Genomic DNA, 19,155 nt, shown 5'->3' with positions numbered 1-19,155 from the left:
AAACACACCAGTAATTGCGGTCAACCACTAGATGACGAACTACACAAAGCTTTACTCTGATTAGTCTACTCTATAGAGTAGACAGGGATATTGATGTACTGTATCAAGGCCATAGGCACAGGCCAGATTGCGATCGTTAACCAGTGTTGGGCACGTTACTTTAAAAAAGGAATTAGTTACATTACTCACTACTTCTTCCAAAAAGTAACTGAGTTAGTAACTGAATTACTCTATAGTAAAAGTAACTAGTTACCAGGGAAAGTAACTATTTCCGTTACTTTAAAAAGAACTTGTTGTATGTCAAAGAATTTGAAATTTTCTGAGCAGTATTCGAGTCAGTGGAATAGAGAAGAACAGACAGGTAGTTAACTTGTTAGGTGCTTCAGCAGATTTGAATTGCTTACCACAGATGTCGACAAAAGCTTTGCCCCGGGACATAAATTACACATTATATGCAGGTTCTTTCCTTTAATTTCGACAAATTTGAACTAGTTTCTATATCTCCACCGATTAAAGGACTTTTTTTCTTCTGACTGCTCTGCCATCCCGACACTGTGCATCTGTTTTGCGTGTGTGTTTGCCACACGCGCTGTTCCGGTTTGCTTGTGAAATCACCGGCTCTGGTTGGCTTACAACGACACATGGCTCTAACCCTCAGCCAATCACAATCACTTCCATCGCATCTCTCGAGGGGCTGCATTCAGGTAGGCTAGTTTCCCGACAATTCACGTCACCTTCAAAGCGTCTGCCGTCCTCAAGATGGAAGCAGAATTATTGCTGGCTGACAGTGGGAGATGGATACGAGGCTAGCATCAGGTGTAGCAAACACAGAAACGTTACCAAACTTTGGAAAGCATTGTCTAATTGAATGAGCAGGGACAAACAGCTTGGAGTCAGAAGTACGTGCGCGATTCTCAAACCTGAACACACCCCAAGTCTTGGATGACAAATCAACAGAGCAGAGAGTCGACTCGACACGGCTGGTAGTTTCTTCAATTTATTCAGAGTAAGTAATGCACCACTTTTGACCGTCACTAACGGTAACGGCGTTGTAACGGTGGAAAAAGTAATTAGTTAGATTACCCCGTTACTGAAAAAATAACGCCGTTACGTAACGGCGTTATTTATAACGGCGTTACTCCCAGCACTATCGTTAACAAATGATTTATTATTTCTCTGCAGCCCGGTTGCAAATGTGCCATGGACCAGTACTGGTCCGCGGCCCAGTGGTTGGGGATCACTGCTCTAGAGCCGCTATTCAGCTTGTTTTCCATGTCTCTCTCCTTAAACACACCTGAATCAAATATTCATCTCATCAGCAAGCTCTGCAGGAGCCTGATAACGATCCTGATGATTTGATTCAGGTGTGTTGAAGGACAGAGACATTTAAAACAAGCTAGATAGGGGCTCTCGAGGACGAGACTGGGGGTCCCTGCCTTAGGGCAACGTGTTTCTCTGCTGATCCTCCAAAGTCCAAAACCTGTTGGTTTCTTTCCTCTTTTTTTGTAAAATCAATTAATTTGATGTTGTGGTATCCCCCTTCAGCAAAAAAAAAAAAAAAAAAAAACGTATTAAAGCAACACCAGGTAACTTTTCAACCTTTATAAAATATTTTCACAACATTTGTAATAATATGTCGACTGACAACTAGTTGAATGACACCTCTTTTATATCTTGAGGGGGTCTGAATTAGTGCTGCAACGATTACTCGACTAACTCGAGTATTCGATTAGAAATATTCGAATAAAATTTTCTTGCTTCGAGTATTCGTTTAATTAAAGTGGCGTTGTAATGGTTTATTTTGAAATTGTTTGCATTTAGTTTTATTGATTAGGGTAGATACACTGTTCTCTGGCCTGCCTCTTTTCACATGGCTGAATCCAACTGCTCCCTGTTAAGACCAACGTAAGCTAAGTTTTTGTTTGAGCTAATGTTTTTAATGCATTCATGATTTAGTTTATAGGTGTATTTAGCCGTTTTTTGTGGTAATATATGTCTGAACCATTTGTTAAGAGCATTGTAAAAAAAAAAAAAAAAAAAAACTTTCGTATTTTATAGCATTTAAGCTAGCGGACTTTTTCTGTGTAAGTTAGCCAATTGTTCTTTTGGTGCACATAGATCTTCATTTAATTTAATTTTTTTTTTTTTATTCCATTTCAGGCTCAGCTCGGGTATTTTAATTTTTCATGTTACTTATCTGATTACTCGATTATTCGAACTAACTAGTCCATCGATTAATCGACTACTAAAATATTCGATAGCTGCAGCCCTGGTCTGAATCGCTTGAGGAGGTTGGCAGGACCCTCCCACACAAAAAAACTACAAATGTGCTGACAGCTTTACGGCATATGTCACTTCCCCTTTCCCTATTCATTATAAATATGGAAGTTGATGCGAATGCATCCGCGCGAATTCCAAAAAGATGGCAGAGCAACAAAAGAGACAAAGAAGTTTTGTCTGAGGAGGGAAAAAAAAGAAGGTTACCAGGACATACAGAATAAACATTTGCCTGGCTTTCACTCACTGGCATGACGCCCGCTAACTGAACTCCTCAGAGCTGATGAGTTCGGATGAGATGTGGGCGTTAGCTACACTAAGCCACATGGTTGCTGTCATATGCTATTGTTTAGCCACAACTAGATTCATTGCCTTATTGCTTTTCATCCTTCACACAGCCACTGGAAACAGAAATGTCGTTTCAACTATCACCAGGCGACCATCATGATTTTAGGACACTATGCGGGCGTGCGCTGGTCCTCAAGGGGAACACAACGATGGTCCTCATGGGAAATGCAGTCTTCCTTGAGGCAAAACACTACCGCTTTTGTCCACCGGCGTCGCTAAAATCGACTTAAACGTAAAAGTAACAACGTATTGCTTTAAATGGAATGATTCTTTGTAGGCTATGTTATCTGTTGGATTTCTCTTTTTGTCAAATACGGTTGTCATTATTTAGTTGCTTTTGTTGTGCCTTTCAGACATCGTCCCGGTGGGCATCATTGCCGGGGGTACGGTGGGCTCATCCATTCTACTGCTCATGCTGCTGCTGGCTCTAGCCTTCTTCCTGTACCGCCAACGCAAAAGCAGTGAGTTTCTCGTATCTGTCACACAGCTTCTGCGACATATGTCGTCTACTTTAGCGCTTTATTCAAATGAGCCTCGTGAATATTCATACAAACGTGGCAAACAGCCTCCAAACGCCTACACACCGTCTTCTTATTATTCTTGGAATAATCTTTGATAATGTCAACTTGAGAAAGCAGCTGAAGACCAGGTGAGGCTTGAAATGTATGAATTTTCGCTGTCTTCAAAACATTCATCTACATCCAACTCGAGAATGCTGTTTGTGTTGAGGAAAAATATTGCCAGCAAATGCTCAAGAGCTGACGCTGAACTGAAAAGCTGCACAATTAATTAAAGTGGGGGAAAACATTAGTGTGGGATAGAAAAAAATAAAATAATTAATGGATGCACATTTTCAAAATGAATCTATAAATGTGGGACTTGCATCATAGAAAGATTTGAACCATAAAAACATGGGATACAGTATGATTAAAAAATATGAGAAGATGAAATTCTTATTCAGTTGTCATTGTTACGGATTTTCTATTTTAACTCATTGTCTACTATTGACAGCCATAGATGTCTAATCTGTTTCAACTGACAGCACTGGCCGTTGAAGGAAAAGAAAGTCGATTTTTTTTCCTTTTTACAGGTTGTCTAATTCTCAATGAACAGGAGATGACGACACACAATTCAGGAACAAAAACGAAGCATTAATAAAAATGCATTTAATAAAAAATTTAAAGCTGATCGATCAGGACACATCTCCCAAAACATCACGAGGTGACCCCCGGAGAAGTGCCCCGAATCTCGGCGCTCATACCCGTTATATCGCTGTGTAGTGCCACCCATAGCTAGACAAAACAAAAAAAGCTGAAGTCCTTGTACTGTAGATAAAATATACAGTACAGCTTCAAAAATACCATGTACAACCTTATGAAATGAACAGATATGTATTTGTGTGAATAAATGGAAATGTTTATCTACACCGTGAATCATCAATGCAAGCTCTTTTAATTAAACAGAATGGACGTATACTGCTGTCAATAGGAATGAGATGATAGAATTTCCTTGACATATACTCAATCTACAGTGGTATGAAAAAGTATCTGAACCTTTTGGAATTTCTTACATTTCTGCATAAAATTACCATCAAATATGATCTGATCTTTGTCATAATCACACAGATGTAAAAGCAGTGTCTGCTTTAACTAAAACCAAACATTTATCGGTTTTCATATTTTAATGAGGATAACATGCAAACAATGACAGAAGGGGGAAAAATAAGTAAGTGAACCCGCTGACTAAGAAGACTTAAAGAGCAATTAAATCCAATTTTTACCAGGGAATTAAAGTCGGGTGTGTGCCCAATCACTGATGATTGGCGTAAAGCACACACCTGGTAAGAAGTGTCTTGATGGAAAGCGTTGTCTGATGTGCATCATGGCTCGGTCAAAAGAGCCGTCTGAAGACCTGCGATCAAAGATTGTTGATTTGTACAAAGCTGGGAAAGAAAAAACATCTCTAAAGGTCTGGATGTTCATCAATCAACAGTCAGAGAAGTTGTCTACAAATGGAGAGAGCTTGGCACTGTAGCTTCTCTCCAAAGGAGTGTCCGTTCACCAAAGACGACGCCAAGAGTTCAGCGCAGAATACTCAGAGTGGTAAAAAAGAACCCTAGAGTGTCTACTAAAGACACTACTACTAGTGTCTACTACTTACAGAAATCACTGGCACAGTCCAATATCTCTGTGCACACATCAATTGCTGTGTATGTAATACTATGGCCAAGAATGGTGTTCATGGGAGGACTCCACGGAGGAAGCCACTGCGGTCTAAAAAAACATTGTTGCTCGTTTAATGTTCGCAAAAAGGCACTTGGACACTCCACAGAGGTTTTGGCAAAATATTTTGTGAACTTTTTTTTTTTTTTTTTGTCTCCACATACTTTGCTGTTTGACACGGAGAATGGAAGTGTAAGTGTCCGGATGGTCTGAACAGTTTTAATGTTTCACATTGAGAGTAAGACATACTCCCATTGTGATCATTCCACATACCTTGTTTATTATGACAAAGCAGCGAACAGGAAGGGGTTTTAGTGGAACAGAAGAAAAGAAGAGAAACACAAAAGAAACACAAACAAAAACCAGAAATACGTTGAATGCCTTCACTAACTATGAATATGTTGGTGCTATCGTCAGCTAGATGTATTTTCGGTTAACATCATGTGGTGGGCCTGTTGACAAGGGAAAGAAGGGGAAGGGGAAATATTTTGTTGACTGATGAAACCAAAGTTTAATTGTTTGGGAGTAACACACAATGTCACGTGTGGAGGAAAACTAGAACAGCTCACCAACATCAACACCTCATCCCCACCGTAAAGCATGGTAGAGGAGCATCATGATTTCGGGCTGTTTTGCTACCTCAGGGCCTGGACAACTTGCAATCATTAATGGAAGAATGAATTCTGAAGTTTATCAGGATGTTTTGCAGGAAAACCTGAGGCTGGCAGTCAGACAGTTGAAGCTAAAAAGAGGATGGATGCTGCAACAAGACTATTCCACAACACAGAAGTAAATCAACTTGAGAATGGTTTCAGAAGAACAAAATACACATTCTGGAGTGGCCAAGTCAAAGTCCAGACTTGAATCCCATTGAGATACTGTGGCATGACCTAAAGACGGCGATTTATGCCAGACATCCCAGGAATCTGACTGAACTACAGCAGTTTTGTAGAGCGGAATGGGCCAACATTAGTCCTGATCAATGTGCCAGACTGATCTGCAGATGCAGGAAGCATCTTGTTGAAGTTATAGCTGCCAAAGGGGGCCCACAAAATGTTAAATGTTATGTTCACATACTTATTTTTCCCGCTTCTGTCATTGTTTGCATACTATCCTAATTAAAATACGAAACCTATAAATGTTTGGGTGGTTTTAGTTAAAGCAGACAGTTTTTTTAACTGTGTGATTTTGACAAAGATCAGATCACATTTGAGAGTGATTTTATGTAGAAATGTGCGAAATTCCAAAAGGTTCAGATACTTTTTTATTTTTTTAAAAAAAATAAATAAATAAAAACCTTCAAACTTCTACTTGGTGACAATTGAAACCTTCTCGCAGGTCGTCGAGGAGTGACTCTGGGTAAAGCCGACATCAAAGTAGAGACGGTCAACAAGGAGACACACAGTCTAGAAGAAGAGGCAGCCAACGTCTCTACGGCAACACGCATGGTCAAGGCTATGTACTCGGTGAGAACTTGAGAAAGTTGACCAAAAAAACCTTGTAACAGTCACTTGCAGGGAGCAGCTACGTCAGGGAGCAGCAAATCAACACGTTGGTCTGGGAATCAGGTTTAGTGTGAAATATCAAATATTTGTTTAAATCATTGAATAATTCCCTTAATTTTTAAATTATCTGTTTTGTATTTTACTAGCATGCATTAACCCATTAAATCACTGTATTTCATCATTTGCAATGAATCAATCGAAATATTCCATTGGATAAATGAATTTTTGAAATGAACAAATGTGTGCCAAAGAGTTTGCGTTATTGGTACATTAACAATTCAATCTGATTTTCATAAAATTCATTCATTCATGTTCAATTCGTATTAAAAAGGAATAAACATTAAATGTGTAAACTCATTTGTTGCTAAAATGGTTCTCCTTTTTAAATTTTATTTGGAATAAATGTCTTTCTGATTTATTTTATAATACATTCTAGAAAATGTTAAGTACAGTTGTTTATCTTCAGTAATATTTTTGCATTAAATTCAATTAACCAACTGAAATATTTTAAATCAAATATTATAAATAAAAGTTTTTAAAATAACAAATGTAAAAAATATCTCTTCCACCAATATTTTTTTTGCTATTTTTAACCAAAAATAAGTTCACAAGTTTCTATTTAATCAGCTAAATTAATGTTTTAGACTTCTAAAACTAAATAATGTAATACTTTTTAAGAAATTATTTTTCATCTCTCATTAAATTACAAAACATGTTACATGACTATGTCAGACTGTTGACTTCATTTACAACAACTAAATCAAGCAACTATCCTACTGAGCTAAATGAATAAAAGTTGCAACTGTGTTCTCCTCCCTCTTTTCCTCCTTTCCGACGTCTCTCCCTCCCTTCTTCTTTCTTTCCATCGTCCGTCTGTATGTTTTGTCGTTTGACGGTTTAGTTTCTGCCCTCTGTCTCCCTCTCTCCCTCCACTCAGCCCTTCAAAGACGACGTGGACCTCAAGCAGGATGTGCGCAGCGAAGGCGACTCGCGCGATGACTATGAGCTCAAGGTCAGCAAACGTGCGATTCGATCGAACGATTCGATTGAACAGTGGCAAATTAGGGTTTCCGCCTGGAGTTTGAAGAGAATTTTTCCCGTTCATCTACTTGTTTGTGCTTCCAGGATCCAACCAACGGCTACTACAACGTGCGAGCGACCACTCACGATGAGGCACGCCCTCAATCCCGCACCGTCCACTATCAAGGAGACTTCCGCTCCCCGAAACCCAGTGGAGGGCCGGGCGGCGGCAGCGCTCTCATTGCCGCCCCGACCACGGCCCCCGGTGGCGCCGTCCCACCCAGTGGGGTGCCAGGCTCCCGGGCCGGCTGCTATGACCCTCGCCCCCCTTCTCGTATGTCCCACTCCACCTACGCCCAGTTCAGCACCTTGTCTCGGGCGGCGGCTGCCCAGCAGGCAGCAACCAATCCAGCCGGAGATTACCCGGGGGATTGCGGGTTGCTCGACGGCAGCACCCAACTAGCCTATGATAACTACGGATACCCCTCGCAGTACCACGGCTACCGCGTGGCCTTTGCACCGCCAATGGAAGAGGGCCCGGCCTACGAGATGTACCCTACAGGACCAGGGAGCGGACCCGAGCAGCAGAGCCCTGAGGCGGGTCTTGGGAAGTACGACGCGGCCACTCGCTTTTCCTACTCGTCGCCCCCTTCTGACCAATCACAAAGACACACGCAGAGGATGCAGACTCACGTGTGAAGGCAAAACAACATAAGTTGTCGTTAGCAATATGCACGCTAGTCAGCGCTAACTACAATCAGCGAAGAAGACGAAGATGAGCAGTGCTCTTTTTCCGGGGGCCTTAAATGTTCCCAAAAATGCATGTGGTAGTGTCCCAAAACCAGTTTGCCAATTGACATCAAATTCAATGGCTATGTTTGTCATGACGAGCCACAGAGGTCTCAAAGACCTTGTCCCAAGTTGGACAGGTGGTTGGCCATTTTTTATCCAAGCGTCCATAAAGTCTATGGTTCTAAGCACTAGTCCTCCCCTCCACAGTCGATCTATTTGGTGGGCGAATCTATCTTCAGTGGACAAACGAAATAGTCACAATCACCCATCTCCAAAATTTAACAGGAAGTTGGCCATTTTGCATTGAATCAGCCATTTAGGGGCGTATTCAGACTATGACGGACTATGATGGTGCCTAAGTCCCCAAGTGTACCTCCTGTCATAAGTTTCACCTATTGACATTCAGTGAGCAGGTCTGTCATGACGGGACCCGCATAGAGGTAAATGTCTAAGTAACCACAACGGTCAGTTTGGGTATATCTCGACTACAGAAATCCTGTCTGATTTTAGTCAACCGGCCAGACATGGGTGTCCGAGATAGCTTGTCGGCTATGGGTATCAGAGACACTGGTAGGAATGCAGGTTTGCCACACATGGGTTTTCTAGGCAGGCATGTGGGCACCTGGTCTGATGGCCAGACACAAGTCTGCTGGACCGATGGTTGATACTAAAAATTATTTCCACCTATTGTTAGCGTCAAAAGTTTGAGATTTTGAGAAGGTTTGTTTTGTGTGCTAAATTCATTGCTTTTATTCTGAAATTTTGTATCAAAACAAAACATATCTTTCCATGCACTGCAGCAACATGGCAGCTTGTCGACCACAGAAAACGGTGGTGGCGGGCGGGAGGGTCAGCAGGTAGCAAAGCGTCGTGCTGATTTTTGACCACATATTTCGACATTGGCTTTTTAGCCCATTTTATGACTTGCAGTTTGTACGAAAAAAAGAGAATACCTCCGCACCCTAAATCCTCAAGTGTTAAAATATGATTCATGTCACTTGCACAGTAGAATAGTTTTTTTCATATTTATACTGAAACTGTGAGGAATCTGTGTGTGTGTGTGTGTGTATATATAAAAAACATTTAACTGTATTTTTATTAAGAAAGAAAAAAGAAAAAAAAGTTGCGGACCAAAGGTTCAGAATTTTGCGTGAAGGGAACTGGGATTTTTACGACAGAACATTTTCGCCAGGACGATTTTGTTGAATTTGGAGGTGAAAAGGGGCAAATGTTTTATTTAATTTTTTTTGTTTTTATTTTTTTATTTCGTTAAAGCAAGGCCTCCCAGACCACCAATTCCCCAATGACTGCAATGCCTTTTTATGATGGCATTCACTTGATGGATTGGACAACAGGCGACCGCTCTCTTTTGACGTCGTAGTCTTAACATATCAAGCTGCAGATGCTTCCAGATCTTGTTTTGGTTCTGTAAACAAAGAATATGGGGGGGGGACGGAAACGACTTATGAAACAAATGCTTCCGCACTGCAGCAAAAACTAAAATAATGGGATTTGCTTTTTGATGTCTTGTATTTATTTTTTTACTTTATGGTTGTTAATTTTGGCTATTTCTGAGTGATCAACTTTGTGTATACAGCTGGTGTCCCATTCATACACTATATAGTATATGGATCATTTGTCAAATTATACTTTCAAAATGCAGACTGGCCAATCACAGAACAGAATCAGATCACATAAAGTTTTACATTTCCTGGAGTTTTAAATGTATTTTTGTTCTTTGTTTGTTAGCTATCATTTCATGTTAGGCTTTTAAATGAAGCCAGTATCCAGTGTCTGTTTAAAGGGTTTGGGATTCAAGCTATTTTATGGTTTCAAGCCACAGTTAGGGTTCCAAATCCGAATTTGGAACTTATCTGTGTTTATACTATGGCTAAGTTCATACTGCAGGTCTTGATGCAAGATTCAAATTTTTTTATCATATGTTTTTTTTGGTGTGTCCATTCAAATTGCCTTTGTCCATTGAGCCCGTTCAAGTATTACGCATGCGCACTAATTCGCAGTCCGACACGTGTTGAGCAAACTGACCCGCATGCACAGAAGCATCTAAACAAATAACTACGCTTGTTTGTGCGTCACTTTGCCCCGACTCAGCCATGTATGCAATACGCAATACTGCAATATGCAATACTGAAATATTGCTCATTTGGCACACAGTAAGAAACCGAGCATTATCAGGCTAACCCTTTTCTTCATTGTATTTTTTATGACTGTGATCAAGCCCGCCTCCTGCGTCGTAAAAGCTAGGCGCTAATGCTAATGAACAGCTACATCAGCGCTGTCTTGCCTGCCACTCTCGCTATTTGCTGACGTAATTGCTGCATGAATTCCGATTTGGGAGACTTGACAGTTGACCGCTGCGACATTCTGGACAAATGTGGCCCGGATCGGAGTTGAACCACATACGAAAGTGACCCGGATCGGATTTGAAATGGTCCACTTCTATTCGACTTGTCACGTTCACACTGTCAAGTTAATGCCTCAATCGAGTCGGAAAAACACCCCAAAAAATTTAGATTTGTGCATTAAGACCTGCAGTATGAACCAAGCCTATGTTCCGAATTACATTTATGGTTTTAAATTAGGGTTTCAGGTATGAGTTAGTGTTTAAAACTATTGCTCAGTTGTCAACCCCTGCCCTGCTACCCTAATTAATAAGGTTGTAGACGTTAATTGAGCTGATCGATATATTGATTTGTTAAGCATAATCATATCGATCAAAACCCATATATAGCTAATATCTTTAAGAAAAGCTGTTTTGTTAAAAAGAATGGTTCGCATACCAGTGTCAGAATTGTTTCAGCAACAAAATTGGAATCTACTAATGAATCTTTAATTTAAAGCCAGAACACAGTCTTGTAAGGCTAATATGGACATATATTTGTATGTATAAAACACGAACAGACTTGAGGCCACAATTTGGAAAACTAAACTTGAGACCTCATCTGAGTTTAGGAACCTCATTTTGGACCTTAATCCACCCTTGAAGCCCCACCCCAGTCCGGAGCACTATTTTGTAACTCCTAACCATGACTTGAAGCCCTATTTTGTTATCCAAACTTTGAGATACTTATTTAAACAGCTAGTTCTAACTTCTGAGGTTTGCAAACAGCGTTGTTCCAAATCAAGGCTTTAAGATGATGTTATGAACACAGTTAGGCTTCCAAAATACAGTTTCAAGTTTATTCCAATTAGGTTTTCATGGCAAAATTAAGCTGCTAATTCAGGGTTTTAAGACCAGGTTAGGGTTTCACAGTAGGGTTACAGATCCAAATTGTGCTATCAAGTTTGAATTAGGATGGAATTAACCTGATTTTCCCTCCTATTATCTCCTGAGCTTTCATCAGAACATTCCATGTTCAGTCAACACTTAAGTGGCCAGCAACATTCAGTACTTGGAGATAATCAAGACATTTTCCCAGATTATTATTTTTTACAACCAGGACACAGTCTCCTGCAAAGCCAACACTGAAGCCACTAAGTTATTCCCTCCACTGCAACCAAAAGACGGGCTGCCAGTAAAGTGTCCATTGTGTGTGTGTGCGCGCAATGTACAGTGGGTCAAATGAGTATTTAGTCAACCACTAATTGTGCAAGTTCTCCCACTTGAAAATATTAGAGAGGCCTGTAATTGTCAACATGGGTAAACCTCAACCATGAGAGACAGAATGTGGGAAAAAAAAAAAACAGAAAATCACATTGTTTGATTTTTAAAGAATTTATTTGCAAATCATGGTGGAAAATAAGTATTTGGTCAATACCAAAAGTTCATCTCAATACTTTGTTATGTACCCTTTGTTGGCAATAACGGAGGCCAAACGTTTTCTGTAACTCTTAGCAAGCTTTTCACACACTATTGCTGGTATTTCGGCCCATTCCTCCATGCAGATCTCCTCTAGAGCTGTGATGTTTTGGGGCTGTCGTTGGGCAACACGGACTTTCAACTCCACAGATTTTCTATGGGGTTGAGATCTGGAGACTGGCTAGGCCACTCCAGGACCTTGAAATGCTTCTTATGAAGCCACTCCTTTGTTGCCCTGGCTGTGTGTTTGGGATCATTGTCATGCTGAAAGACCCAGCCACGTCTCATCTTCAATGCCCTTGCTGATGGAAGGAGATTTTCACTCAAAATCTCTCGATATATGGCCCCATTCATTCTTTTCTTTACACAGATCAGTCGTCCTGGTCTGTTTGCAGAAAAACAGCGCCAAAGCATGAGGTTTCCACCCCCATGCTTCACAGTGGGTATGGTGTTCTTCGGATGCAATTCAGTATTCTTTCTCCTCCAAACACGAGAACCTATGTTTCTACCACAAAGTTCTATTTTGGTTTCATCTGACTATAACACATTCTTCCAGTCCTCTTCTGGATCATCCAAATGCTCTCTAGCGAACCGCAGACGGGCCTGGACGTGCACTTTCTTCAGCAGGGGGACACGTCTGGCAGTGCAGGATTTGAGTCCCTGGCGGCGCATTGTGTTACTGATAGTAGCCTTTGTTACTGTGGTCCCAGCTCTCTGTAGGTCATTCACTAGGTCACCCCGTGTGGTTCTGGGATTTTTGCTCACCGTTCTTGTTATCATTTTGACGCCACGGGCCGAGATCTTGCATGGAGCCCCAGATCCAGGGAGATTTTCAGTGGTCTTGTATGTCTTCCATTTTCTAATAATTATTAGAAATAATTTTTCTAATAATTGCTCCCACAGTTGATTTTCTTTCTCTAATATTTTCAAGTGGGAGAACTTGCACAATTAGTGGTTGACTAAATACTTATTTGCCCCACTGTATTGACTGACGTGTTGCACAAAATCACTCATAGCCGCGCAAGACAAAAAAAAAAAAAAAAACGTCTTGTTTTGATCAAAATAGCAACCAATCACGCGTGCTAATGAAAGAGCTCATGTCGTATCAACATGTACAAATACAACCTTGATGGTCCAGTTTTGAGTTTGATATTGTGTGATGTCCACATGTAATATTTCATGACGTACCGTATTGGCCCGAATATAAGACGATGTTTTTTGCACTGAAATAAGATTGAAAAAGAGGAGGTCGTCTTATAACTGCGGCCTAAAAAAAAAAAAAAAAAAAAAAAAAAAAAAAAAACTGCGGCCTAGACATATACCCATTCACAACGCTTGATGGCGCCAGTCATCAATGAATCGAATGCTGAACGCGACTCGGGCGGCCAAAGCGAACCCCTGACACGAAGAAGAAAGTGGTAAGAAGGAAAAGAGAAGAAAATACCGGTAATAGAAGAGATAACCGAAAATGGAGAAACTTCGCGACAATTTGGAGAAAAGTGGGTCGAAGATTGGCCAGGTTAACCGGTGTTTGGCCATTCCTTACTACGCGGCGAAACGTCCTACACAATGCTCAGGGCGCTTGCATATGCATTCACACGCATGCGCACATCGGTTGGAAGCGGCGAGTACTCACTATTTTTGTTTTTATTTAGTTATTTAGAACCTTTTCACAGCCTCAAAGATACTTTTTGCATGTATTACCCTCTCATACTTTTAACCATTGTGTTTTTTTGTGTTAGCTTTGAAGCAGTTGACCACATTAGTCACGTAGCGTATTTAAACCGTCCTTATTTGACATAACTACATTTAAGTATTTTCTGCAGGCATTTCTTTAGTACGTTATTCCTGTATGCATCTAAACAAAACAAGTTTAGAGCACACGGTAGTAATTTAGGTGTCAAATTCGACTAATGTAGGACGTTTCGCCGATGTAGGACATTTTGGCAGAACACCGGCAGCTGAGGAGAAGTTATGACGCAAACTTCAAGTTGATGGTGATAAATGAGGCGGTGTCTTCAAACAACTGCAAAGCGGCTGTGAAATATGGTGTCACAGAGTGTAATGTACGGAGATGTAGAGCTCAAAAAGATCGCCTAAAAAATGCTCACAGTCAGAGAAAAGCTTTCCGTGGTCGTTTCTGTATAAAAATTAATTTGGTGTTCAAAAAGTCTTTTTTCAAACTTGAGTCTTGAAAAAGAGGGGGTCGTCTTATAATCGGGGTCGTCTTATATTCGGGCCAATACGGTATGATCGCAATTTTTCTTTCATTTTTTAAAAATGTTTTTCCCCATGTTTCAAATTATTTTTTCACACAATTTCAGAAATAAAAGAATTTCATACAACAAGAAGAAAAAAAAATACCCTTTGAACATATATTCATTTGTTTGCTCGGTGGTAATTTTTCAAAGTAATGTAATTTTGCCTGTTTTCCAAGTTAAGGTGTTTTGCATTTTAACTCATCTGCTGCCATTGACAGCAGCATACGTACATCAAATCCTTTGGAATGTCTTTCGTCGTCAATGGCAGCAAAGTTCATGAAGGAAAGGTTTAAAGGTGGAATTCTGTATTTTGGTTTATTTATTTTTATTTTTTTTCCCCTTCAGGCATGACAAATCCAAACAAACATACAGCATGTATATGTGTTTACAATTAATTCAACCCGAAAAGAAAAGGGCTGACGGGAGAAGCAGATCGATGTGCTCGTTATGTTGATTAGATCCAGTAGACTAGTTCATAATTTAGTACTTAGTTTATTCAGTTAATTCGATCCAGAAGATAGAGAATAGCTGAGGACCGATGGTAGGCCGTGTCCGCCACACTCCTTTTGTTGACTTAATCCTCGTCGCAGTTTTCGTTATTTGCTGACTCCCGACGAACATTCATCTCAAGGTTGCGCAGCTTCGTAGTAGGTTGCATCGCCATTTCGGTTGTGGACTCATGGCCTGGGGGACTGGCGTCGCTAGGTCCTTCAGAAGGACCGTCCCAGCAATCACTGTCCCACCTGGCACAATCAGAAGCTGCCAGCAGCGCACCAAAAGGAACATCCTCGATATCGTTCCTCTTCGAGTGTGGTGAGACACAGCGGCCGCCATCTACCCCAGCTATCCTCCACAATATCCAGACGTTAAAATGTTTTCCAGGCAGGCGCGTTGTCCAGGTTCTGGCAGGACAGTAGCCAATCGACCAGTCCCATGTCGTTACAAATTTGAAGAATTTGAAGTCAGTTGTCTGTGCAGTGCAGTGTTTATGGCAGGTAACGTGGCGGCAAAGGTGCGCAAGTAGCCGTGCTTGGTGTTTGCATGAGTTTCATTTTTTTCACAGATGATATAGAAATAATCTGAAACATTTTCCGAAAAGGATTCACAAATGATGCCAGGGGTCAACTGCTCCCTACTTGGCTTCAGATCATGAAGACGATAGGAGGGAGTAGGAATTTTTAAGCTACTTGTCACGAAAGACCGACTGGCTTGGATAAGTAAAAAAAAGCATGCAAAAAGACCAGGATTTATTTGAGCAGATAAAAAATGACAAACGCAGAACAATCCATTATTTTAGTTTACATAAAACATGTTGGTTTCCACTCCTGAGCTAATATAAAGGTGCGCTTTAAGTAGTCTTAACTAGCTTAAAGCTGAATAGTACAACAGAATGGAGGCTGGACTTGTATGGCCGTATTCAATGATATTTTCATAATTTGCAGCGGGCCATTGAACACTGGGCAGCGGGCCGCAGTTGAACTCTGGTCTTCTCCATCTGCCATCGCTGTCTTGTTTTGAATGTGTGCACATGCGCAATCATGTGACTGGTACTTTCGATCTCATAGGGCAAGGCAAGGCAAATTTATTTCTATAGCACAATTAAACACAGCAATTCACTGTGCTTTACATCTCATGAAGATCCACAAACAGAGATAAAATTATTTGTAAAACTCACATTAAATCAAAGTACGAGATGCTTCATAGGGGTCAAACAGATCAAGCATGTATTTCTGTCCAAAGCCACTAAGTGTTTTGTATACAAGAAGTAGTATTTTATAGTCTATCCCTCGACTCACTGGAAGCCAGGGTAACAATTCCATAACTGGTTAAGTATGGTCCACTTTCCTTGTATTTGTAAGGATTCTGGCAGGAGCGTTCTGTACTAGCTGCAGCTTCCTGACTGATTTTTATTAAGGCCTGTAAATATTCCATTGCAATAGTCCACTCTACTAAAAATGAATCCATGGATAAAATTTGCCATGTCTTGTTTTGACTAAATCCCCTTAATTTTGGCTATATTTTTTTAGGTGGTAATCGGCAGATTTGGTGACGAACTTTTAGATGGCTGTGAAATTTTAGGTCTGAGTCAATAATTACGCAAAGATTTCTGACTTGATTTGTCGCTGCAAGTGACATTGTGGCAAGGTGTGTAGCTTGTATTGGTCTAACCCCAGGGTGTTCATACCGGTCCTCAAGGCCTGCTGTGGGTCCTAGTTTTTGTTCATACCGATCGAGCACAGACACTTTAACCAATGAGGTTTCTGCTAAAACAAGCAACACTTGACTGCAATAAAATGATTACACTTGTAAGACACCAGATTGGTGCAAAGGTTTTGTCTTGTTTTGTCAAAACAAAATCCTGCATCCACTGCAGCTCTAAGTGGAGTTAGTTTGGAGATTACTGGTTTAATCGTTTGAAGTTTGCAGGTTTTCATAACCACTCTCAATGAACTCTGATAGCAACCAATTAGTCTATTCTGTACACTCAAGATAACAGGCTATTTGCGCTGGGCTGAATTTTTTTATTTTTTATTTTATTTTGTTTTAAATTGGCATATGTCTGTTGATTATCCACGATGAATTTTTTTTTCACAATACAGTGGTACCTCGACATACGATCGCTTCGACACATGATCTTTTCGACACCTGACGTAAAATTTGACTCGCCATTTGTTTCTACATCCAACGATGTGCTCGAAATACGACATGACAGCACCGCAGACGAACGCACGGCGGTTTTTCTTGTGAGAGAAATCAACAGAGGTTTCAAAAAAGTTGGTAGAGGTGGTGCAACAAGGAAAAGGGTGACGCTTACCATTGAAATGATGATGCAAATTATAGAAAAATATGAGCGTGGGGTGCGCATCCGTGAACTGGCCCAACAATACATCTCCATCGTTCGTCAGTCTTTACAAGTTAAGGTGACAATTATTATTGTGGTAACATCGCCAAAGAAATCGCCAGCTTTGTCAGGTTTTTATCATTTATTTCAGAACTTTTCCAACTCAAAACGCTTACTGTCCGCCGCAGTTGACGGTGTTCTCAAGAAAACATTGAAAGTGAAAGTAAAATCTCGACCTCACCGCTCCCTCTCTCTGCCACGTCGGCCGCGCAGTGCGTTCAAGTACAGCAAAAAAACGTCCCTCATTAGAACCCGATTCATTACATTATTACAGGAATTATAATTATTATTAAATTATTATTGCGATTTTTATTAATAATTTATTTGTTTTGCTAGTACGTGTAATTGCCATTTGTAATAGTACCAGCAGTATAGTATATTAAGGATTTAGTGTAATTTTTTTGGGCTGTGGAATGATTTAATGGAAATATAATGTATTCTTATGGGAAAATCCTGCTTGACATACGACAATTTCGGCTCACGAACAAGTAGGGCTGCAGCTATCGATTATTTTAGTAGTCGATTAATCGATGAACTAGTTAGTTCAAATAATAAAGTAATCGGATAAGGAACATAAAGGATTGAAGATCAGCTCAGGTATTATAAACGGTATAGATAATAAATAAATGAGGATCTAAGTACAACTAAAGAACAATTGGCTAACTTACATAGCAAAAGTCCGCTCGCTTGAATGCTACAAAATGCTAGTTTTTTTTTTTTTTAATGCTCTAAACAAATGGTTTGAACACACATTCCCACAAAAATTGGCTAAATATACCTATAAACTAAATTACAAATGCATTAAAAAACATTGGCTCAAAAAAAAACTTAAGAGCTTATGTTGGTCTTAACAGGGAGCAGATGGATTCAGCCATGTGAAATGGGTTATGTCATACTGACTGTTGCCACTAGAAGGCAGTGTATAGACCCAAATCAATAAAAGTAGATGCCAACACTTTCATAACAAACCATTACAACGCCATTTTAATTAAATGAATACCTGAAGCAGCAAAATTTAATTTGAATTTTTTTTCTTGTCGAGTTACTCGAGTTAATTGATTAATCGTTGCAGCACTATGAACAAGGTCCTGGAGCAAATTAACTTCCTCCTGTACCTCCGTCATTTGTCTTTCCTGCAACCTCATTTCCCTTTCCTTTCTCTAACTTCTGCTAATTCTCCATTATCCCTCTTTTTTTCCTGACTTATTCCTCTCCCTTTCACCTTAGGAATACTCCTTTCCTTGTCTCACCTTGTTTCACCGAGATGAAAAATGTCAAGAAAAGGAGCTCTGCTGTCCCATATTTACTTAACGTGATGTCGCCAATGTTCTGCTTTCTCCTCCCGTCTGAGGAGTAATGTCTGAAATAACCTTCAGCGCTCCACTTCTCCTCCTCTTCCTCCCCTACTTGCCCATTTATTCCCCCCTTCACATCTCAAGCGGTCGTCGGACGGATTATGGCCCCTCTCATGGCTGGCACCGCCGAAGATATATTATCATATTAGTGCAAAATGATGTCATGCAATTCAAGACGTTTGTCCTTCGCACACCCTCTGATAAAAAACTGAAGTCCCCCTCCCATCCTTCCGTGCACATGGTATCACAGTCTTATGTGTGGGAGGCTGATGAGCCCACTCCCCCCCCCCCCCCCCCCCCTCCTGGGTTTCGAGGGTCTTGGTAGGAAGCTGTCTCCATCTTGTGGAAAAAGACAGTAAAGCACATGAGTGGACATGCAATGGCTATTTGTTTCCGCTTTTTTCTTATTCCTGTTGGGAGGGGTAGGTCACTGGTGGTACAATCAGCGCCGGGCCAGAGGCACTGATTATCACCGGGCCCCTAAATCCAAATAATAAAGGTCATCATAACATCATTTCACAACGTGCACATGCCCGCAACAGTGAGGCTTACAAGCTTTAGCGTCACAGAGATCAACTGTCATTTTGAAGGGCATCAAATGGACATGAAGACTAATGAACAAAAAGAAAAACAATAATAGTAGACTACATGGC

At 40.6% G+C, this 19,155-nt stretch overlaps 1 protein-coding gene across 2 annotated transcripts in view; it reads left to right on the top strand.

Moving 5' to 3' along the window:
* The window catches only part of kirrel1b (kirre like nephrin family adhesion molecule 1b), a 118,947-nt gene extending 100,187 nt beyond the window's left edge, over positions 1-18,760 (top strand). Inside the window, exons 12-15 of one of the 2 annotated variants that reach the window (XM_057857318.1) lie at positions 2,979-3,086; positions 6,186-6,313; positions 7,254-7,364; positions 7,478-18,760. In XM_057857318.1, the coding sequence (XP_057713301.1) occupies positions 2,979-3,086; positions 6,186-6,313; positions 7,254-7,364; positions 7,478-8,071 (941 nt within the window). In that variant the 3' untranslated portion in view covers positions 8,072-18,760. The remainder of the gene's footprint in view (positions 1-2,978; positions 3,087-6,185; positions 6,314-7,253; positions 7,365-7,477) is intronic. The other variant, XM_057857320.1, reaches the window with a different exon arrangement.
* The last annotated feature ends 395 nt before the right edge of the window (positions 18,761-19,155 follow it).

Source organism: Corythoichthys intestinalis, chromosome 14, assembly GCF_030265065.1.
Source record: "Corythoichthys intestinalis isolate RoL2023-P3 chromosome 14, ASM3026506v1, whole genome shotgun sequence".
Classification (NCBI taxonomy): Eukaryota; Metazoa; Chordata; class Actinopteri; order Syngnathiformes; family Syngnathidae; genus Corythoichthys; species Corythoichthys intestinalis.
The sequence above is the reverse complement of the archived record's forward strand: the minus strand, read 5'-3'. Positions and strand labels throughout refer to the sequence as shown.